General features: G+C 40.2%; 2 protein-coding genes across 2 annotated transcripts; one reads left to right on the top strand and one right to left on the bottom strand.

Moving 5' to 3' along the window:
* Window positions 1-3,662, bottom strand: psmd14 (proteasome 26S subunit, non-ATPase 14). Its single transcript, XM_082542658.1, has 11 exons — window positions 3,535-3,662; window positions 2,691-2,753; window positions 2,371-2,442; window positions 2,162-2,281; window positions 1,927-1,997; window positions 1,574-1,724; window positions 1,310-1,417; window positions 687-761; window positions 478-603; window positions 307-369; window positions 1-177 (listed from the first exon to the last, which is right to left on the bottom strand). Exons 2-11 carry the CDS (start codon window positions 2,736-2,738, stop codon window positions 79-81), a joined length of 933 nt encoding a protein of 310 aa, XP_082398784.1. The 5' UTR covers window positions 2,739-2,753; window positions 3,535-3,662; the 3' UTR covers window positions 1-78.
* A 3,697-nt stretch (window positions 3,663-7,359) lies between these two features.
* On the top strand, window positions 7,360-23,629 carry rbms1a (RNA binding motif, single stranded interacting protein 1a). Its single transcript, XM_082530234.1, has 14 exons — window positions 7,360-7,990; window positions 9,923-10,062; window positions 12,618-12,676; window positions 13,674-13,765; window positions 14,735-14,892; window positions 15,584-15,663; window positions 15,799-15,899; window positions 16,132-16,181; window positions 16,282-16,372; window positions 17,792-17,842; window positions 18,648-18,749; window positions 19,361-19,429; window positions 19,688-19,762; window positions 21,613-23,629. The coding sequence occupies exons 1-13, from the start codon at window positions 7,940-7,942 to the stop codon at window positions 19,754-19,756; spliced, it is 1,113 nt and encodes a 370-aa protein (XP_082386360.1). The 5' UTR covers window positions 7,360-7,939; the 3' UTR covers window positions 19,757-19,762; window positions 21,613-23,629.
* Window positions 23,630-23,870: the final 241 nt, after the last annotated feature.

The raw sequence follows: 23,870 nt of genomic DNA, 5'->3' as shown, positions 1-23,870 counted from the left end.
TTACTGTCATACATACATTTATTTTATATAAAAGAAAACAAGGGTTGTAATATTAACAGTTATACACACACAGCCCAATCACTGGAAAACTACTGTATCCAACATGGCAGCTAGGCACTGAACAATGTTGGATGTCATTAAAACATCTACGTGCTCCTCCAAGTGCCTCTTGGGATCCTGTAGATTAAATAACAAAAAAGTTTTAAAAAGATGAAAAATGTAAACCACAGGGTCAAGATTTTCAGATCCTTTTTGAGAATTCCCTGGTTTCAATAAAGTTTATAATAAATACAAACAAAAATCTACCTGTTTTCCAACATTCTTGATTGCCAGCTGCTCAGGGGTCATTTTGTCCTCTTCTTCAACGGCCTGAGGTGGAAATATGACAGTATGTCAGTATTGTGGAACAGTATGGTAAAAAAAAATAATTAAAAAATTTAAAAAAATTATCTGCTGCTGAATTATTTCAAGTCGCACCTTATTGTAGTTCTTAGCCAGCTCCAACATTTCTTTGACGATGGTCTCATTGTGCTTGCAGTGCTCGCTGTAGTCCTGCAGGGTCAGACCCTCCATCCAGCTCTTCTTATGCAAGTTCAACAGCATCTGAATAAGAAAAGTCATGTGTCATATGTTCTACCACAAATTAACAAAAGTATTAACTCTTTAATAGGTTGTGAGACTCAAACCTTCTGCTCCAGCTCATTTTTCCTGTAATTGATGGTGATGGAGTAGTAGTGTCTGTTGAGTCCGTGAATCAGGGCCTGAAAACACAAGAAACATCAAGTTTAGCATTTTTTTTTCCTTTTTGGATAATGTCAGCAAACATTGCACAAAAAAAATCTCTAACACTGGATTTGTTTTGAATTTTTACAAAAAATCCTCTTTAGATCTTTTACACTGATTTAGTTTCAATACAATGGCTGGAAATGAAGTGTGATGAATGGCAGGGCACACAGCTGTTCCTGTTCTTCACGTCTCTCTGAATGCAACCTTACTAGTGCCAACTGCCTCAGGTATATGCTGTTATGCAACGATTTAACTGCATGTAAATAAAGTTAACTGAATTGTGTTTGTTCATGTTATAACAAGCTGATTGTTGAGGCTAACTGAACACTAACAACAAAACAAACAGCTGGTGTTGTCTGCAAATATTCAAAGAAAACGCTGAACATAATTTTATGGAGAAGCATGAGTGACTATTACTTTGCATATGATGTTCAGAAACTGGAGATAACAATACACGTTGCTACCATCTGTTAGGAGATTTTAAGAAAAAACCCATGTTCTAAGAACACAAACAGCAGGTTACCTGGATTGAAGGCTTGTTCAGATGACCCAGGTTGGATGTGGTTTGTCTTGGTTCATGACCCAACACCATCATGTTGGCATTGATCAATCTGAAGGCATCAATAACAACCTGAAGATGACAGTGGAGGAAAAACCGTTTCACAATTAAACGATCATCATCACTAATTCATTATGAATTCTCACTTAATAACTGATCTTGTGCGCTGCACTTGAAATAATAAGAGGCTGATTAGAGGGTTTCTCCTTGGTACCCACTCATCCCTACCTTCCCTTTGACGCTCTGAATTGGATCAACGACCACTGCGACAGCTCGCTCTGACAGAGCCTCAAAGCTCTGCTGTGTGTTGATATCCACACCAGATAACCAACAACCAAACCCAGGGTGACTGTGGTACCATCCCACCACCATCTCTGGTCTGTTAAACAGCACAGGAAGAGGACAGCAGACATATGTGAATATGATTTTAGAGACATTTAACGTAAATTTTTTCATAAAAACTTTTCATTTTCTCTTCTAAGCCTTCACTTTATGCATCAATTACTAGCTAAGCAGGTATTTGATCAAACTATCCTTTTGAAAATGAGTTTTTATTCATTTTATATAGTCTCAAGTGTTACCTGCCGGTCTGCTTTAGCATGTCCAACATCTTGGCCTGAAACACAGGATCCACTGCTTCGACACTCACACCCTGTGAGGCACAAAATTGTGATTTTGTGAAAAAGTATAAAGTCAACATTAATCATCACAAATTTATTTCAAAATTGGTCATATCATGATACAAACAAGGTGTTTATTATCCAACTGTGCACTCCTTGGTAATCTACAGGAGGAGATTGGGACAAATGAACTTACCGTTCCTGACTGCGGCATGGCAAACACATCAATCACTCGCACTGTGTAGTCATCAACAAATTCTCCCAGCATCAATCCCATGACCTCCATGGGTACACCAGCACGCCCGTGTTTCAACATCTGAGGAATAGCATGAAAAGTCATCGAGATGTTTTTTTTTTTATGGACATCACATATTTACTGCTGATGATGTGGTGCAGAGGTGTTACCTTGAGCAGGGCAAGAGAGGAGATGTACACCTGCTCTGCTGTGTCCACAGCAGGTGCATCTGTTGGGGGGCCCTGAGGAGCAGTGTTTTTTTTATTAGTTCAGGCTTTTGTAAGACAGCAGCAGCTTTTACTAATCACCACATTCCAGGTATCAGTTAGAATTTTAGAGCATACAATGTGCATATGCATTATATTTCTTTCTGTTAATATTTATTTAATGGCAGTAACCATCTGATAAAACCTGCAGCACACAAGCACTCCCCTTTAGCAAGTGTATTTTTTATGTAATGTAGTTATACTGTTGGTTATCTTTAGGTTACCTGGCCAAGACCTGGCATTCCACCTCCGAGCCTAAGCAGCCGGTCCATACTGAGATGTGTTAACTGTGAAACAGAAACAAACAAACAAAAAAAAGTCTTGTTAAACTCGTGATCAGGACATGGTTTGTGAAGATACAGAGTTATATGTAATAGTTCCTTCAGTCCACATTTATTCAAAGAAAACTTATAGAGATCAGATTTTACTCTGTTTGGACAATCTCCAAATTAATAAGATCACCCTATACATTATTTAAAATTATATTTAACTGCTAACATTAAAATAAATGTACCTTATGCATATTTTATTTTAATATTTTGGTTATATTTTGTTTTTATGAGATTAGACGTTATGTGTAGTCACAGTGTACGTAGGCCTAACGAGTAAACTCGAGTAGAAAATTCGGACTATTTCTAAGCTCTGTGTGCAGAAAATGAGCTAAACTGCACTTCCAGTAACACAAAAAATTACATTAATTAATCAAATATCCATATTCCACAGAAAGGCTAATGACAGTTAGCTTCAATGTGCTAATTCACCCATAATCGTCAAACGCAATACGGCAACATCATAAGCCTGATAAAACATTATCGGCTCGTATGTTTTAGTTAATGTATCATTACATGCCTGTGGCTGATGACTATAGTTTTAGCTTGTTTACTGTTTTGAGCTGCTTTTAGCTCAGTTCACGGACACAATTAGCGTGATGCTAGCGCTAGCCTGTTTGTGCTAACTTAGCCTGCACCGTTTAGTACAAGAAAATGATTAACAAATTGTTTACAGTAATCCCCTTTCATCAGATTTAATGACTTCTGTGAGCTGTGTTGAACGTCTGCCTCCACTTACCTGCTGTCAGACCTGTGTGGTATTCAGAAGAGTTTGTTTTTCTGGTCGTAGCCGAAACAAACCACCCGGCTACAATGAATCAGCCAGAATCGTCTTTTTTCCACAGAGTAACTGTCGCACTAATGACGTATATTGGTGGAGCCCGACTGGCATTTGCAACATTGAGACACTAGAGGGAGCCACAGTTATGTATGTTAAGTCATTTAGGACAACAAATCGATTATGTAAAGAATTCGACAAGAAGGAGAAGAAGGAGAAGAAGAAGAAGAAGAAGATGAAGAAGAAGAAGAAGAAGAAGAAGAACCAGATTTATATCAAAACTCTTTATAATTTATTATTTGTATTAACTTTTCTGTTAATCTAACCAGTTGAATTATGGGTACTTATATATCAGCTCTTTCTGTCAATATATACATATTTTGAAGTCATTTACATACCCTCATCATGGACATGACTGTCATGTTAATTTTGGACAACTCGGCCCTTGTGTATACTGTATAGTTTTCCAGGGAGGAATGATTGTACAGGTTACACATTTAGTGACTCAAGAAACAATAATTGGGTGTACAGGCTTGAATTTATTTTGCATTTTCTCTAAGTCACACAGGGTCAGATATAAACATACACATCAACTTATATTAAAATGTCTATCAACAAGCAGCACCTTGACCAGATGCTTTTGCTAGCCATCAAGTCAACCCAAACTAACAGTAACCAAGTTTGAACTGTCTCACTGTTTTTGATGCTATTTGATTTGAGGTGAAGTGGAAGAATTTGGAGGTAGCCCTTCATTATTATTCTTCCATCCACTTCGTGCAATTTACCACTGACAGCAAAACAGCCCCAGAGTATGACGCTACAACCACCATGCTTGACAGTCAGTCCAATTTTTTTAGTTTGAAAGCCTCACCTTCACTCCTCAGTACCTACATACCTCTTGCCACTGTGACCAAATAGCTTAGTCTTTAGCTCATCTGACTAAAAGGCGTTTTGCTTGCTTTAGATTTTTTGGAGCAGGGGCTTCTCTCTCTCTCTCAGCCCATGGCCATGTAAAACTAGCTTCGCTGTGGACAGTGATGCTGGTTTTCCAGCAGTTTTCAGTTAATAGAAGGCGTGAGCCTTGGTTTCTGAACATCCTAACCTATTTACTCTCATCTGAGGGCGAAAGTTTCTTTTTCCAGAACTTGCCAAAGTGGCGACACATCCAAATTACTGATGATCCTGGAATCTGCAGCTGTTTACAAATGGCCCAAGAGACCTCCCCAACTTGTGTAACTCTAGAATTCTCTTTCTTAGATCTTCACTGAGATCCTTGGATGTTCCCATTGTTCTAAGTGTTGATCAATCCAGTGAGTGCGGTCAAACAAATCCTTTTTATGTATTTTCTAAATGTAATGAATCTAACCAGTTGCCACCTCTAGCCCTCACATCAGTATCATTTCTATGGAAAACAGAAGTGTATAAAGTAAATAGTATTTTTATATAAAGGCTGAAGACTGCTGTGATGTTTTCATGGTTTCTCCTTTTTCAGCAATCAAGCATTTCATTGCTCCCAAAGGAGCCACAAACGCTGAGCCAAACCACACCATTACTGGAGTTGTGAAAAAGCTTTTCTGTTTGTTTCCTGTATTCTAGCCAGACAGGAGCCAGTTCTACAGAACAACTCGTATGATCTCACCCAGCACCGTTACTAGATACACTGCGATGCTAGATGCGTCAGCTGCCACGCTGATGGCGCCAAGGGGGTATTTCAAATTCCCTTATTCTTTGGTGGATGTGGACAGAGCAGATAATCATCTACATTCCTCAGCCCCTCCCTCTTCAAACCCTCAGACCCCCCCGCTACATCAACACAGTTCAATACACTCAGCAGTCTTAACCAGGATGTGCTTCCTTATGATGGGTTTCTCTGACCTTTGGGATCCAGGGCTAAATTAGTAGGGCATACATTATTAACTTTGCCTCAAAAGTACATTGTTTCAGGGCTTTCTGCTGGCTTATTTTTTGTTATAGTTTTAATACATACAGTCATTATTCTACCAAAAATGATGAGAGAAGCAATTCTTAAAACATCTGGAGGAATTATTCAGAAAACTGAAACTAAATTCTATGGAACAATCGACCTACTGGATATTTTAATTATTTATAAAGAAGAGCTTTTAAAAGAAATAATTTAAAAAAAAAGTAGAATGAAAAAATACAGAGATTTGACTCATCTACATTTGAATCTTTTGTGAAACCTCATCTGTCACCAGCACATTGGATGTATTGGATTTATTAATCAAACATGGCCTAACTTCATAAAAACAAGTGTACAAACACATTTATGAAAACAAATGGTGCAGCTGACTGTTCAGATAGGAATCATTGGACTTTTCAAGTCACATCAGAAGTGGCTTGTAACTCAAAACCAGCATGAAACCTTAATCCTACCAGCAGAGGAAATAAGGAAGAGAAATTTGATGCTTTAAGAGCTTCCCTGCACCCTGATGGGATTTGGATTTAGAGCTGCTTTATAAATCTCCAGCAGGACTTGCAGCAGGATGACTACTAGAGGAAGGCACTGCTTTGAGCCTTTAAACATTTGTATGTGAATGCAAAATGAGTGTAATTAGATCAAAGTAAAAAAGGTAAAATGGGTGCTCTAAAAGTTAGAACCAACAAATCCACAACACACATCTACACGTGTGTGGTCTCTGATACCATTTCCTCCTTTTTACATGTGTGAAAACCTCTTGGTAATGGTTCAGCTTGGGCCCAGGTTTGTATGCCATCATTTTCCTATTATCCCTTCATAATAATAATAATAATAATAATAATAATATTAATAATAATAATAATAACGATGCTGAAAATATAGCAGTTTCCTTCTTTAGAACCCCCCCCCCCCCAAAAAAAGAGCATCATACCGTTTTTTTTATGTGTTTATTAATTATTATTATTATTATTATTATTATTATTATTATTTATTCCTTTTCTGTAGCAGCTTGTTTCTTTTCTACACTGAAATCTCCTGCATCGTTTGCACAGGTGAAAAACTCAAACTTAGTCCTGAAAAGATTCTGATGACCTGCACACTGCTGTGGACTCGTTTTCTTTCACAATTAAGGCAATGCACTGTGGTAAATGTAGTCATTTTGCGGTACTGTACTTACTATTTATGTCAAACTAGGCTACCATGACTGTAAATTGACCAATGTTTTGCTGTGTGGATCTGAAGTTTATTTGTCCAATAAATAAAAGATTTCTTTACTCAAAATTTCAGATTTTTGTACAGATAGTTTGGTTTTGTTTGGTTGTTTTTTAGAATAAAATTATCGCCCTTAAAGGTAGGAGACGGGGGACGGGACTTTTAAAGCGCTTGGTCTTTAAATAAAGTCTTCAATACACAGTGAAGCCGCTGATGAGAATCTAGAAAGGTACAATTCCTGTTTTCCCATCATTCAGTGAAGTGGTTAGTGTTAAAACGCACTTTTACGAAGGGTCCATGAACTCATCAATCTTGTAAAGCCATTAAATTAAAAAAAAGTATTTCTTCTTCTGACTCATAATTATGTGATATGAAGTACACGAAGCCTTCCAGAAAACATCAATAGCATGTTTTTGTGTGTTTTGAATTCAATATTTGCTCTGTGTTCTTGCCTCCGTCCCACATTGTGCGGTTTACAGGGAAACTGTGACCTCGTCTCGGGGCCGGTGGCGACTGCTTATATATCACTGCATCCTGACTTCTGTGACATGTACTAGCCTATGTTGGACGGGGTGTGTGTGTCGGGGGGAGGCGGGGGGGGAGGGTACAAAGAGGAAGAGGGTGTGTGTGTGTGTACAACTCTGTGTGTGTGGTTTCAGGAGGTGGGGGTGAAGAATGCTTGGTATGTGCGGACGACGACAACATGAAAGGCGGCGAGGGTTGAGCCCAAACTGATTGTGCTTCCCAAAATCAAACCCAAACCCGCTTTGTGTCTGAATTTCGACCGAGCCTCAGACACCACACGTCCGTTTATCGCAATAAGCAAGCGTCCGCTGCGAGTTTTTAGGTGGCGGCAACGCAGTTTATTTGATGTCAAACACCCTGCAGAGGCGGAGATGGTTTAGTCTGTAGTAGGTGGGACTGCCGAGCGGTCTGCAGCAGGACGTCGTAGATCAATGAACCGGACCGGAGGGCTGGTCCATCGCCTGGTGTGCATCTGACTGTATAGATGTAACAGTGTACCTATGCGGGACCGAGGGTTCTTTTTTAAAGTGTCCAGCAGCCGTTCATGATGCGGATGTTATAAAGCGACTGGGTATTTGATAGGCTCCCGAACCCCGCTCGGATTTCGTCTCTATAGTGGCTCTCATCGGTGCGATTTTTTTTCCCTTTTTTCTGGGGGGGAGGAAGTAAAATCCATCTATAACCTCCAGGATGATCTTTGCAAACACGGGCAACCCGCCGAAGACAGCCAATCGTAAGCAGGTAGGCCAAAGACACACACATACACACATTGGGTTTTCCCCCTTTCTTCCTACTTTTTTTTTTTTAAATCACACTTTGAGGGGAGAAAATGGGGTGAATAATAGCACATGACATTGGAAAGCCATTTCAGGATTTACATGCGTTCACGCCACATTCTGGTAATAATTAAACCCCGTTTGGAAAACAGATCATCTGCTCTCAGCACTTGTCAAAAGGGGAAACCTAATAAGATGAAGATATTAAATAAAATAAAGATAAAATCCGAGCCGATCTGTAGCTGTACAACCGATACTTTAATTATTACGTCCGTATAACCTTGCTGGCCAACTCTGGTCAATGTGCATGACGGTTGTAGTCCATTTTATAGGTTAATGCATTCTGGTTGGATCCAGAGAGGGAGAGAGAGAGAGCTGGGATGAATGTCAGTGTGCTGGCTGAACTATGCAGCCTGCCTGCCTGCATTCTTCTTTTTGACCTCTCAGGTGAAGAGAAAAGGCTGGTCTGAATGAAGGCCGTGCCCCTGTGCTTTTCCATCTGAAGATGGAAGATGGAAGGAGAGAGGCGGCGGGTGTTTAACCTCTGCCGCTGACGGAAATGTGAACCCTGCTTCAGATAAGGTGGAGCGAGGGTTCAATTTTCTTGTAATATATATTCATCGGAAGGTACTGCACGTTACTTTGAGGACGGGGATGTGAATCCGATCTCCTATGAATCCCTTCAGGGGAAGAATGAGTCTTCAGTGTAGGTGTTTAATCAGCTATAAGAGGGCCCTGCGAGTAAAATATACCATAGCTGCCCTCTAATGGAGAAGCTTTGATGGGCTTTTTTTTTTTTAGCTTTAAGTTAAGCTTTGTAATTGCACACCAACAAAAGTGTAAGGCCTCTACTTGAACACATAAGAGACCTAACAGATGTTCCTGTGGCAGGAATCAGGTCTTCACGTGTGAAAGAATAATACCTGCTATGAACATTTAGCCATAGTTGGCCTTGTTTGGCCCATGTGCACAGTTTTGGCTCCTAAAATGTGGATTGTATTTCGGTTATGGACAGATGGTGTTATTTTGCCACGCTTTGTCTTTGATCTGAACTGGAGAGGGTTGCGGTGGCTGGTGGGGGGATTTTAATGAATGAGTAAAGGGAAGGAAATGCTTTGCAGGGCAGTGGTGTGGTTTGGTGTGCAAGTAAGAAAAAAAATGGAAGTGTCTGTCTGATGTCAGACCCAAAGGCCCACCTATAAGAATGCAAAAGAATGCACAGGAAATTTGTCTTTTTACAGCTAAGGGGTTAAAGGGCAAACCTTTTGCTCAGTTTAAGAAAAGGTAGAGAATTCAAGGAGTTCCTCTGTGACCCTAAGTCAGATAAGCGAGTTAAGAACACGCATGGATCGATGGAAATATGGAAATGTACAAAATTATTATAAGAACATATTCAAGATGTAGGAAAGCTGCTTTTAGGCTCCTGTCCCTTTAAATAATTTAATTTGTTTGACTGCTTAATTTTAGGTACCTCTATGCACAACTGGGTAGTTAATTAGTAACATTTGTTAATATTTGTTGAGTTTTCTGTGATCGGCATCACTGCAAACTCACCAAATGTTTAGCATGCCTTATTCTTTAAAATGAATGTGAGTGGCATACAAGCAAATAACCTAAAAGCAGCTCAAAGTTGGCCAATTCTTGAGTCCTTCTTCTGCTACCACCGGACCTGTTGTGGTCTCAGGTGTGTCTCGCTGTAGAAAACCAACTGAAATGCAGCTCTTTAGCGAGCAGTGCTTATTGATGTTAGACGAGTACTGCATGGACTAGTGCAGACAGCGTTTTCCCTGTGTGTTTGTCACACTGATGAAATGTTCTTGTGATCACGCTTGACCTGAGTTTAAATTAGATTATCCAGCTCCCGTACATTTCCTAACAGTGTGTTTCCTGTGTGCAGTCCTACCCCATGACTCCGTCCAGTCCCAGCAGCAACAGCAGCAGCAGCACAGGCCTGGAGCAGCTCAGCAAAACTAACCTTTACATCCGTGGCCTGCCTCCTGCCACGACAGACCTGGACCTGATCAAACTCTGTCACCAGTGAGTTCGTGCTCATATACGCGTATGGCTGTGCAAACGAATGTTTTGTCACTTATTGTACTTTGCAAATGAAAGGGGTTGAATAGTAGCTCTAAAAAAGGACAGCAATTTTTAAAAAATACATTTTAATTGAAAGAATATATGACAAATTCAGGCTCAGATAATGGCCCAGAAAAGGCAAAATATAAGTAGTTTGCGCTAAAATAACTCACAAAATTGAAAATTATTTCTTAATTTTTTTATGTAAGGGATTTGTTATGGTACACGAGCAGCACTTCAGTGGTTCACCAGGTTGATAAGCCCCACACACTGGGAATCACTGATCCACAGGTTACTGAAGTCCTGCTATTGACCCATGAGTGTTTTCGCCATGATCGTCCTGCTGTTTAAATTTGCAGCATTAATTTGATCTTTTGTTCAGTGTAATCAGAAACTAGCAATTGTGACCATAAATGTATCAGGAACATGTAAACCGAGGTCCCAGTCCAGGGGTTTCTATCCAGCCCAAATTTATTTTGGAACCACAAGAGTCGTCCCCTGCTGGCTGTTAAAGACAATCCAAAGTAATTCCACCTTAGATTCACTTTTCACCACTAGAAGCTAGCTCCATTGTTCAAGAGCTGTCCTCTTTATTGGACATCAAAAGGGAAAAAAATTATATTCCCCAACCATTTCGTAAGTAGTTGCTTTCTTGTACTACAAGAAAAACCCTTTAGCAATTGCTTTGGTCACTAGCAGTAGCTTGTCTGCAAACACTCTTATTACCTACTAGCCAAGTAGTAAACCCTGAAAAAGTGCTGCACAAACTGGAAAAGAATAATGTTCGTCTAGCTAAGACATTTTAAAAGGCGCATTTTTCACAGTTCTACTGCCATTTTTAGAATAGTTGGCCAGTGTTGGTAGACAAGCTAGCTGGGTTCATGCAGACTACAGGCGACTGCAGCATTCTGCTAGCAACCAAAAACCATCACAACAAAGGTTTTGCCTATCGGTCAGGGAATCCATTTTTCCCAAGAAATGGATGGTTGTCAGATGGTCGCAGACTGGTCTTTAGGCCTGTGTATCTGGGGTTTTATTCACTTAACTTTAAATTGTCAGCATGATTGTCACGCGTCCAAAAATGGCAGATAAGTTGGTATCTCATGGCTGCAAAATCTCAATACTTTCTATGGTCAGGGTCAGCTTGTCTTAGGACAGAGGACAGAAAATAGAAAGCTACCATCTGTACCAGCACAGCATGAAATTGTTACATTTAAGGTTTTTAAATCTAATTAGTAAGAATTTAAGAGTGGACATGAGACATATTTTGTTCTTTTGGGCAGAATATATATTTATTTTCAATTCATCACATTGTAGTAAGCTAAGCAGATTAACAGATAGCGTTAGCCATCAAACACCACCTGTGTTGTGTGGACTCCTGCTTTGATATTACGGCTTTTACAATCTTCAGTTTTTGAAGCCAGAGGTGACCATATTTGGACAGGATGATTGGATTCTTGCTACTCAGTGCTTGGTGACAGGAATATTTCATTCACCATATATTCAGCACACTTCTTAAAACGTTGGATAGTAATTAGTTTAAGTAAAGCCTAGCAGTCTGCCTGTTATTGCATAATTTTAAGTGTGAATGCAATATAAAGAGGTGAGTTATGATTTCTTGTTATTATTTTGTGTATAACTGGTTTCCTACACAATAAGAAGAGACCTTTCCTGAATATGCTAAATAAATAGCATAAGTGGTTTAATAGTTACTGGAATTAAAGTAAAATATTACACTCTTAAAAATAAAAGCCTGTTTGCTGTTTGATGCCAAAAAATCAATGCAGACATGCAAAAACCATGCTGGTTTAACCGTAGTGTCCACATAAAAGGTGCCAACCACCATAAAGAAACATATAGAAAAGTCACAGCTCATCTTTGGTATGCAAAGCAGATTGCAAAACTCTCATTCAACTGGTGAGAATGCCTTGTACGTGCTGATAGTACAGATGCCAGTCTAAGTGGTTAATGTGGGGGGTTGCCATAATTAGTGCTGTTTTGTCCAATCTTTTTCCTTCTGATTCACAAGCAAATGGAAAAGGATGTCCACTCATGTAACCCGCAGCAGCAACAGCAGCTGTTTGTGTCATGTTTGCTTGTGTTTTGTTCGTGTTCCCAGTGGTGTTTGGCAGCACAAAGCAGAAATGAAAGTGCTTTTCATAGCAACAAGGTCTGAATGGTGATGTAAGCTAGGCATTCAGTGTGTATGGTGTGCGGGTAGAGAAGCTCACAGTTTGTGTCAGAGTTCAACTTGAGTGGAAAGTCAGAGATAAAGCAAAGCCTGAAACATGTAAACTGAAACCAGTTACACATTGTGTGGTTTAATCGTCCTGTGAACTGTTCTTTTCTTTAACCTCACTGTCAAGTTGAATGAAGGCTCTCCATGTAGAGATTTCTCTGGAAACAAATCCAGAGAAATCTGGATCTGGAAATCTTAAATAATACACAATGAGAACAGTCTCAGCTGTTGATTCATCGTTGTCTTTAACGGTAGTCTACATCTTTTGTGCACACAGGTATGGAAAGATTCAGTCTGCAAAGGCAATCCTGGACAAGACAACCAACAAGTGTAAAGGTCAGTGAGATCAATAAGTTCTAGCTGCCAAAATATACTAGCAGTTCAACTTTAAATTAAGTACAGAGAGCCACCTAACACGTGAACACAGTTGAATTTCCACACCTATAAATCAGGTGACCTGAAAGCCAACTGTGAATATGCCCGGTTTATAATTTTGTCACACAACGTGTGCTGTTGGTTTGCTTCACAGGTGAAAGTGTAGATTGATTGGTAAAATCTTCATTGCATTTTAACACTATGAAGACAGAAGTGTGATAAGTATCACAGAGGTTTCACCGAGTCTCCGCAAATAGATTTAACAGATTTTTACACTTTATGGAAATAAATGGAAAACAGTGCATAATGGCTGGCTGTATAATAAGAAAGCAGATGGTAAGATTCGATGCACTGTTTAAAAAAATACGGAAAAACTTTCTTCATTTTAAAATGCAGAACATACTGTACTGCATTTTTACAGATCTTTTTCACACTGTTGGAATGTTCTAGAAAATGGTGAAAAGGCATGCATAGAATGTGGGTGAGACATAGATACCGGTTTAAAGGAATAGTACAGCATTTTGATTTCAATACTACAGAAAGGTGGCTGAAAACCAAAGGTTTTGCCCAGATAAACAGGATACAATGCATTAATTATATCCTGCTCATTCTGAAGAGGTCCTGGTAGACGGTTATCTTTTTATCTTTCAACAAAGCCAAGTATAGTTTTTAGTGTTTATTCTTAGCCGAGCTTACCCGCTCAAGGATCTTAGTGTTATCGAGCTTCTGGTCTAACTCTGGGGAAGGAAATGAATAAGCAGACTTCCCAAAGCAATTCCTTTAAAAGATTTCCCACACATCTCAATTACAAGATTTCTTTTATGAGTCTTTCACGTATAAAATATGTTGTTATATTTACGAGAATAAGCAATTTTTATATATATATATATCTCAGTAAGTAGTAAGTGATGTTATCACTTACTGACTGCTGATGTAAATACTATTCTGCAAACTCCAGGTTACGGCTTTGTGGACTTTGACAGCCCAGCGGCTGCTTTAAAAGCAGTCCATGCTCTGAAAACCAGCGGCATACAGGCCCAGATGGCCAAGGTGAGTTTGGTACATGCACATGTGCATGTCTGTGCATATTTGTTATGCTTGCGAACATCTCTTTGGGGTTGTGCTTTTTTTCTTCCTTTGTTTTTTAATGCGTGCACGCTTGTGTCCACTGTGTGTTGGGGAATGACATTAGACCGGTCACATGACCTCAGCTGACAAGCTGTTCTTCCCGTGACCCCATTTACTTTCACTGTAGAAACCAGATGTCACATCTCTCTCTGCCAAATAACCTGTCAGTGCAACACATTACCCACTCTCCTTTATACACTATACAGAATTTTACCAGGAACTTTACTGCTATTGGGTATTTGCAGTTGCTATTTATACATAGTGATATCTGCAGCAGTGCTCTGTTATAGCAGCACTTTAAGCGTTGAGGCATTCTCGAGCCTCTGTGGCCAATTGAAAGTAAAGCACACAAGGATATTTTTGCATAATATCTGTGATTTCTCTCATAGTGGGCTAATGTCTTCCAGTCCTTTCCCTTTCACATGCATGCTGCGTGTGATTGAATTCACGGGTTAGAATTCACTGGTGTGCGGTGGCTCACTGGAGACCTGCATGTAGCTGCTTTGTTTGGAGCAAACATGGCTGAACGCAGTTTGTGTGTTGCGGTAGCTAGGCTACGCCGCTCTCCTGCTGTTTCTAGGGAAGACTGTGGAGGCGCTGAGCTGCTGCACAGTGCGGATGAAGTGTGTAACACTGTGTGTGTGTGTGTGTGTCTGTGTGTGCAGGAGAGCTTGTTTAACCAAATGTTCCTCTAGCCATTAACCACACTTTAGCTGATCTGCGCCCAGGCAAGTTTCATGCAGAGAATTTATTTTTTTTGTGTCATGCATTCATTTGTCAGTAGAGAAATGGCACAACACAGCCTTTGTGAGTGTTGATTTCATTTTATCGTGACATGATGCTAAAGCATTCAGTGCATTTCTTCTTTTCTGTCTCCTTCAACACGAGCAGCAGCAGGAACAGGACCCCACAAATCTGTACATTTCCAACTTGCCTCTGTCTGTGGATGAGAAAGAGCTGGAGAACATGCTGCAGCCCTTTGGTCAGGTCATCTCCACGCGGATCCTACGAGACTACAGCGGCAACAGCCGAGGTGTGGGCTTTGCCAGGTCTGTCACAAGAGACTCACAGAAAGAACATTCTTTTCTTTTTTTTTCCTGTTTGATCGGTATTAAAGGAGGTGCAACATAAACCTTCAGCAAACCTATGATGATAAATTGTGTTATGAAGTAGCAGTGGCACTGTGCAGCTCCTGTCCTAGCACAGCAATCTGTAACCTGCCTTCCTTTATTAGACATAGAATTAACAGTGCATTAGTTACTGTTACCGTTTGCTTTTGAAATTGTGTAATACAATAGCTCACTTGAGGTACCATTGTATTGCAATGTAGAGCAAACAAGCCTGTGTTCTGCCCTCAGACTTATTAAATAGAGTCAGTTTTGGCTCATTGTCTGTGTAAGACATGCTTTTGCATAACACTGCTGTCAGTAACAGCAAACACGAAGCATACAGGCTGTGTTTGTGTTGTCTGTGTTCCTCCAGAATCTGGCGTTACAGTGCAAAACCCAAAGCAGTCATCGATAACTGGACATATAACCCTATACTGCCTCCTGTTTCACTTCACATATCTATGCCGGTTGTTGGCTATAAACCCTACAGAATGTAAATGGTCACAAAAATGAGAATCCGAGTTATTCCAGTCATGCCAGCATCACTGCGTTAAAGAAGATTGCACTTTAGATGATCTCTGTGTCACTTGATGATGAGTCTTTGTTGTTGTTTCATCCTCTCCTCCATCAGGATGGACACAACAGAGCAGTGCAATGCAGTCATCTCCCACTTCAATGGGAAGTTTATCAAGACGGCTTCTGGAGCTCTGGGTAGGGAAGAGTTTCCCCTTTCTGGATACTTTCCCACAGATGAAAACCGCAGAGGCGGTGATTAATAATTGTTGAGTGATTGTTAACATGTCAGGGTTTTTGTTTTTGTTTTTTTTCCACATCCCTCCTCCCCAGCACCCTCTCAGCCCTTGCTGTGTAAGTTTGCTGACAGTCAAAGGAAGAAACATGCTCATGGCGGATTTGTTCCCAACGGACAGACAGCGGATCTCAGATTAGTACGTAATGTCATCTATCTTGCATGTATGCCACCTCGTTTTTATTACTGAGAATCAATCTTCTTCTAACAAGTCTATCAAGAATATTGTATGGGTCTGTTGAGCCATACCGTTGAAATGAAAAGGTAATTTCACCAATTATGGTTTCATGGTGTTTTACTGTTACGCTAAAGTAGTAAGAACTAATAATTCAGTTATGTAATTCTACCTTTTTGATGGTTTTGTCATTTAGGGGGCAATGACTCTCACTTATGACCCCTCCTCAGCAGCTATACAGAACGGGTAAGTTGCACTCTGGTTATAACAGTTCATGCCCTCATTTTACACTTTACTAGCCTCATAATTCCCAAGCTTTGTTGTAAAATACTGTCTTGTTTCCTAGGTACTATGCTTCTCCTTATCCAGTCACCAACAGGATAATGACTGTGCAGCCCACAATGGCTCCCTACATGTCTCCAGTCTCTGCTTACCAGGTACTGCACAATATCCCTTTAATGGGCCAAGAAAACCCTTTCTAAGAGCTGAACTGCTTTCTCGATACTTGTCCGCTCCTCTGTATTCCACATTTGAGGTTACAGTGTGTGGGCTGGTGGATCCTTTTGCTTGTATATGCAACTTACACTGGCAGCCTAGTCACTGTGTACCCCACCTCTTGCTCAATGCTTGCCGGGATAGGCTCCACCCCTCCAACCCCCACATCCTAAATCAGTTAAGATAGATGGATGAATGTAATTTTCCTGGGCTGCCTCAGACGTTGGAAGCTCCATGTGGTTTTGCATTTTTTTTAATGTGTGAACAGAGCTCGTGTTATCTGACAGTAAGCTTAGGAGTTCGCTGGAACAAACTCATCATTTGAGCAGGCACAGTCATCATCTCTGAGTCAAGGTTTCTCTGAATTCTCACGTCTTCCTTCCTGTTGCCAAAGAGTTTTAATGAATGACATTCTGTGTGGAAAATACCTCAAACCACTGAAAAGGTCTGTCACTTGCACAGGAGGGATAAATTTAAGTTTTGATTTGAGTTTATTTTTTTTCACCAGCCGTCTGCCAGATGGTCGCAGATAAATTCACTTCAGAGTTTTAAGAGCTGTGTAGTAGATACTCGGATCACGTGAGGAGTTAATCACGAACTCCAATAGATTCTTAACCTGTTTCCAAGAAAGCAATGCCTTTACATTTGCAATACTATGATCTTCTACTGCCAGAGCTTTCCTGTATATTGCCCATACCAAATTTAAATGATAACTGTTTAACATCTAACAGGCTTACATTTACAGTTAAACGAGGAAGGCAGCTGATTACAACAACAAATCAGCTTAAGCTTATAAAAAACTGTAAAAAAGGGTTTTCGGGAAAAGACCAGTTGAGCAGAAGTAGGGTGGACCTCACCCAGGCTGTTAGTAAGGCATATGAACTCCTTAATGGAGATGATTAGGCTCAGTACTGAAGGCAGAACTGGAGTTATGAAGCCACTGGTGTGCTTAGTGCCACGCAAGAGAAGCAACCAGGCTTTTACTTAAAAAGATGATGGCTTTGGATATTACTGGGGCTCTTATGTCTGAGCAGGAGTGTGCTGTCTTTATGATGATAGATGGCGTTTATGCTGATTCGCCTGTGGCTTGTGATTCAGACTGTTAGAATCATTCAATTTCTATCCTAGTATGCATCCTAGTTTCTTTGTCATATGTATTAATTCTTAAATGGCCAAAGGTTCAAATGATCCATTACTTTTGAACTGTAAATTGTGCAGAGCTATTCTTATACAGTCCACAAATAAAACTACTGAGGTGGAGATGAGATAAATTGTTTTGCATTTGTAAATGGGCGACACATTTTGCTGCTTTCATCCTCTTTCTTTGCATCTGTCTCTCATTCTGCCTCTCTCGTCATTAGGTGCAGAGTCATTCTTGGGTGGCACATCAACCATACATCATGCAACACCCGGTAAGGCAGCTGCAGCCACGGCTTTATAAACTGCGTCGTGTTCTGTGCACAGGAAATGGGTGTGTGGTGCCACTGCAGCTAAACTTCTGAGCTCATAGCCGCTCACAGTGTCACTTTATTCCCCCTGTTCTGCTGATGCAGACAAGTCCAGCTACAAAACTTCCCCAAACACATGAGAAGGCCAGAGGCTGAGACAAGTTCTGGGAAATAGCCGCTGCATGCTTTAAGTGTGTGTTGGACTGCGTATGAAAGAGAAATGGAACAACTAAAGAGGCTTCCAGCCACTGCCCTCCCCCCCCCTTCTCCCGCTTTCTGGATCCAGCAGGAAATGCCTGAAGCAGAGACAGTCTTGTGACTCTTTGACTCTTCCAACAGATGGTTTCCAGTGGAACAAGTGTCTCTGCTGATCTGCCCCCTCCCCCATTTTTTTTTTTTTTTTGTTAGGAAATGGTCCGTTCCCTGAGGGCATCATGTTTAAAGCAATACTCCATCTGAAAACTGGCTAGAGCTGGCAACACCACACCTTCTGCATAATTTACTAGCATAGAAGACAATGTTCTGAATGTGCAGCGTTTTCTTTCGACCTGAAACTACTACACCGTCACAGTTAGTGTTACGGATGTGTTTCGAAAGCCTGTCCTTTTCCCCAGCTCGCTGGCCTGTGCTGACCCGTATATATGTCAGAGAGTAACACTTGTTATTTTTGTACCAATCACTGCCTTTCCTGTGTGGTGTTGCTGTTTTTATCTAAATGACTTGACTCATGTGACGTGTGCCACAAAACTGAGCCACTTTGTGTTTTCAGGCCTCTGTGATGTCGCCCTCTGTGGATCCCTCCATGTCACTGCACCCAACAGCCATGATGACTCAGCAGATGGGCCAGCTGTCATTGGGAAACACTGGAGCGGTGAGTGGAATTCTGGGATATCTTCCATCTCTCATGCACACACACACACAGCACTAATCAAATGAAATCTGTGCTACCATTAAACAGCACACTAGAGGCAATTATGATTATGATTGCAACACTGTGCACAGATATCTGTGAATTGGCAAGATGAAATCTTTATTTTTGGTTATTACCAGCTGTAGTATAGCTGGCAATTGCACCTTGTGAGTGTGTGTGGTGTGTGTGTGTCATTATTGCAAATAAGGTCATGTTAATTTTTTTAAAAAAGGGCCTTTGGCACACTTTTATTATTGAGCCTGAGCCAGAAGACACTTTTTTTTTTTTTTTGCACTTTAAGGAAGTTAAATTCATTCATACGTGACAGATGTTTTTGGTTCTTATAACTGCATCTGCATGTCCCCAGATGCAGTTATAAGAACATAACACGAGCTTCTAACTGCTACAGTTACAGGAGGTTTTTTGTCAACCAAACTTTGACATTCTCCTGTGGATCAACGTTGTCATCCTGAAAATGCTGTGCACATAAAGTTGAGTTGCCTAACTGTCTTTCATGCATCTCCATAGGTAATATACTATTAAATTATTTCCATTTTTTTCTTATCTTTCAGTATATTCCAGCAAACCCAGGTGTCCAGGGAGCTTACATGCCTCAGTATCCCGCCATGCAGGCAGCACCGGTAGGTTTATTCTATCTTTATCATATTCAACTTTTCATTTAAAATGTTCAGCTTCTGCCTTAACGGTGTCGTACGTCTTAAAACAATAAACCGCTTAAACAAAATTGCAACAGCCAGTCCAGTGGTCTGTCCTTCAAAAGGGCCTGGATTGTTTTTGAGGTGCTTGTCCTCTAAAGCTATCAATTATCTCAATGCACACACAGCGAGGATGGTTATTATCAGATTCTAAATGAGAGATGCTGATGTTTTGCTTTTCAGGAAAATGGCACGCCGCAGCAAGTGGATTCCTCCAACAACTCGTCCCCTTACAGTCAACTCAGCAAGTAGATGCAGGTATGCTTTGGTTTCCCAACGTAAATCTCAACAACATGAGTGTTTACTTCAGCAGCTTCACTGACACGTAACAGTCAAGTGGACATCCTAATAAAGCCCCGGGACGAATTTCTGTAATGATACAAAACTTTTGAGGAGAAACCTTTGTGCGAATGCAAAGTACTGTAAATGTTTATATATGCTGCTCTGTTACAGTTGTCTCTTTTATTAAGTTAAGAGTTGGGCCTCACTCGGCTGCCTGAGTGCACACATAAAACCTGAGCAAAGGCATGTTGAGTCAAGCCCTACTGACTTATTTGCCACAAGATAAAAAACATACTGAAAATGTAGATTACAGACTCGTGGGAATGTATATGTCTGAGTTCAAATCGTTAATTTAGTCGGTTGTGATTGTTATGTCTGCTATGCTCCATTTAACCTTTGACTGTTGTGTTTGTGCGACCCTATGGTTTAGCTAGCAATGGGCCACCCTGAACGACGAGACTTCTGTATAGAGATGGCACGATACCACTTTTATATGTCCGATACCGATACCGATATCATAAATTTGGATATCTGCCGATACCGATATGAATCCGATATAGTGTTTTTTAATCAACAAAACTGTTTTTTAAAATATCTTGCTGCATTTTGCAAGTCTGCAAGTTCATACTCAAGTTTAAAACAACAACTACACTAAAGCTATTCTGTTATACCTGTATACAAAAAAAATATTTCATAGTTCAGCAATACTGATCAATCTAATAAACTTAGACCTACACCATCCTCCCTATTCTGGTATTTTAAAGAGTACTTAGCGTAAATATTAAGCAACCTAACTAATAGGGTTCCAACTCCCAGCAACAACAAAAATAAATAAATAAAAAATAGGGAACCACCCTCACGCGCCACCTCATGATGCTTAATCGACGTAATCAACCTTAATTTGATGCAGTGTGAAAAAAAATGCACAGAAATCAATTATTTTTCAAGAAATATTAAATAGATTCAACATCTTTCTTCAACAAAATTGCAGACTGCACAGATGGTACCTTCCCAAAGGAAAAAGCACTATAGCTTACTAGGGTATATATATTAGACTTAATAGTCACTATATACAGTAATTGACTTCTATTCATTTTACATCAAATTAAAACTTTGTGTGTCAGATAATTATTTATTAAAAGCTAGACATTTTAAATGAGAATAAGAAAGAAAAGTATGTCTTTGTGCCCCCTTTTCCCTGTTAATGCCCTATCGGTCCCCCTGGCTAAACTTTGCTAGATCCGCCCCTGCACAGTTACGTCAGCTGTAGAAAAAGATCCTGGTGTAGAAAGTAATATTAAATAAATTCTAACAACAGCTTATCAAGCTTAAACGTGCTGCTGTTGTTCAGCCGCTGGTTTCCTCTTTCTGGTGCAAAGTGGGCCAAAAACAATCATGTTATTAAAGATGATAGAATTTAGAGGGTTTTTAACTCGAAGCGAACGGAGTTTTGGACCCAGATTACTCCGCAAGGCTCCTGACTACGGGAGCCGTAATGCTCTGACAATCCGGTGCAGCTTCGTAGCTTACCAAGGTCGTACTAAAACATTTTTTGACAGATTTTTGAGCACCGTGTACCACATAAAATTGGTTCGAGGTCAGTAAGCACAACCAGAATTCATACATAAGGCGCACCGGATTATAAGGTGCACTGTCGATTTTTGCGAAAATTAAAGGATTTTAAGTGTGCCTTATAGTGCGGAAAATACGGTAGATATTTGCGTTAAGGAGCAGCTGACCTGTAGCAGTTGAGTGTATTTTTGTGGCCCCTGTTTAGTAAAAAAATCAAGTTTTATATCCCTGTTTCTGCTTTCTTTGTCTTTCAGGCCACATTCCTGTTTTGTGAGCCAGTTGGCAGGTGGGAAGTTGCTGATGACATCACAGGAATAACAGTCTCTGTCTGCTGATTGGACCAGAAACATGAACTTTTTTTTTTTTTTTTTGCACAGCCCCAACATTTGTAGTTGAAAATGAGGACAGTGTAAACAGACTCAAGCAGCCAGCGAGTCAAAGTGGGGGAAAAGGAGAAAAAAAAAAAGAAAGAAAAACCAAGATTTATTTTGATAAAAAAAAAATACAAAATGCTGTTCTTGTTTTCCTCTTTTTCAAGGATTCTCAAACACTTGCCAGATGACCCCCGTACCTCCCTCCATCCCCACCTGTGCCCATTCACCCTCACCTTCCCCATTCAAGTACGATGTGGTAATAAATGCATGAGATGGAGATATCACTCCCTCCCTCCTTATCCCATCAAGGTTTCTATGATTTGATAGTTCCTTTATTTGTGGTATATGGACAAAACCCTTGCAGACCTCGTTTGCACAGAATTTTGAAGTTTTAAAATAACTTCACTTTGGTTTTCGACTTTGCCACAGCTCAGAAAACTGCACTCGACAGTTGATACGAGTGACCATTTCATTAGGAATTTACTATTGGAAAAGGTGCCTTCCTTACGTGATATCGAACATTCTCCAACCTTGTTTCATCAAAACTTGATCAGGTGTCACATTTCTTATCGGACTGAGCAAAACGGTGTGTGTGGAATCACGAGGCTTTCCATTGAGCGTTGCGCTATCTAGTCGTCTGGTAGCAATAAAGAAAACGAGAGTCCCGCGGCAATACTGAGAAATGAGAACGGTGACAAACTCAGAGCAAGGGAAATCCTTATATTCTTCTTTCCTTTTTTACAAAAATAAATAAATAAATAAACAAAACGACAACAAATTCATGACATGATTTGAAACGAGAGCTGTACTTTTATGAAATTGCATGTATCTCACCCAGGCGGCATCGTTTTTGGGAGGGTTTTTGTTTCTCTTGTGGTCACTTTGACCCGTAATCTACCTCATGGTTCTGCTAGCGTCCGCTGGGGTGGTGGGGTTTGCAGGTAAAGCCCCTTTTCACCAGGGTGGACAAAAGGGGAACAGAAGCCACGCTCAGGAGCTGGCTAAACAGGACTTCTAACATTTTTCTCCCACATGCAGCATTACACTTTCTGATCTTCAAAAAGGCAACATTGTGCTTTATTTTTTATTTTCCATCCGTATTTGTCATTGCTTCTGTTCCGGGTTTTCTTTTTCTAGACATTACGAGTGCTTTTCAGGTGCGATGCTCCCCCTTTTCGAAAGCAAGACAAATGCCGGCTTCTCTGTAAAGTAGATGGCTTAGTGTGTGCTTGAAACATATGAAATGCAGGCAACAGGAATTTGCTGCATTCTTCTGCCTCTGACTTCTATTTTCCCTCTTCAAAATTAATATTACGATTTTGGTTACTCTCCATTTAACAATGTAGATCTCAAACTATTTGGGTGAGTGGGGAAAAACCCCAAATCTTGCCTTGCCTTGTGCAAAACAAAATATATGCAACAATCATGGATGGAATACTTAAAAAATAAAATAAAAACTGCGGTATTTCATTAATATTAGATGGATGGTGAAATCACACAGCTGATGTGTTTCTTAAGAATGCGATGTGTAAATTATATACGTTCAGGGCCAAAAGTGAACAGTTTTATTGTGTTCTTAGCTTTTCTTCTTGACATTTACGATGTATTACCTCTACACCACTCTGAGACAAGAGAAATGGTAAAAGATGTATGGTCACCGTCCATCTGCCCACAATCAATAGTAAGCATTAAATGCTCAATGTAGAAAAATACAGCCAGGCCTTACCTGAGTGTACTTTCCCTTACTGAACATTTGTTGCTGGAAAAAAAAAATGGAAAAAAAAGAGAGAAAAAAAATCATTGCTTTCACCTACCACCTTCTGCTGATACTCAAGTTTCCCCTTGCTCTTTCCTTGGAACAAAACCAGTGCTGAATAAAATGCTCTTTTCTTTTTCAGACGTGACTCCGATCTCTTTAATTTAATTGACTGACAGACTGACATTAGTTCATGTCTCTGTACTGTACTGTACTTTGGGGCTAGCTAACTGGACTTTTTAGGTATGTTACACTCACAAGGATTCCTTAATTGCCACATTTGAGTTACTGACGAGCACTGTGCTTGATAAGTAAATAGATTATCATAATAAATATAAATTGGTACAATATAATGCCTTGGGACCAGAATCAGCCTGGGAAA

Source organism: Aulonocara stuartgranti (assembly GCF_965226115.1).
Source record: "Aulonocara stuartgranti genome assembly, chromosome: 1".
Lineage (NCBI taxonomy): Eukaryota > Metazoa > Chordata > Actinopteri > Cichliformes > Cichlidae > Aulonocara > Aulonocara stuartgranti.
Note: the sequence above shows the minus strand (reverse complement) of the source record. Positions and strands in the feature narration are given on the sequence as shown.

Bases quoted from the DNA above. Each gene is read 5' to 3' on its own strand.
- psmd14 (XM_082542658.1), bottom strand. From the start codon at position 2,738: ATGGACCGGCTGCTTAGGCTCGGAGGTGGAATGCCAGGTCTTGGCCAG. The intron at 1,418-1,573 runs GTAGGGATGAGT...TGTCATCTTCAG, and splicing joins TTCAGAGCGTCAAAGGGAAG to GTTGTTATTGATGCCTTCAG. The intron at 370-477 runs GTGCGACTTGAA...TTTCCACCTCAG, and splicing joins TGGCTAAGAACTACAATAAG to GCCGTTGAAGAAGAGGACAA.
- rbms1a (XM_082530234.1), top strand. From the start codon at position 7,940: ATGATCTTTGCAAACACGGGCAACCCGCCGAAGACAGCCAATCGTAAG. The intron at 10,063-12,617 runs GTGAGTTCGTGC...TTGTGCACACAG, and splicing joins CTGATCAAACTCTGTCACCA to GTATGGAAAGATTCAGTCTG. The intron at 16,182-16,281 runs GTAAGTTGCACT...CTTGTTTCCTAG, and splicing joins TCAGCAGCTATACAGAACGG to GTACTATGCTTCTCCTTATC.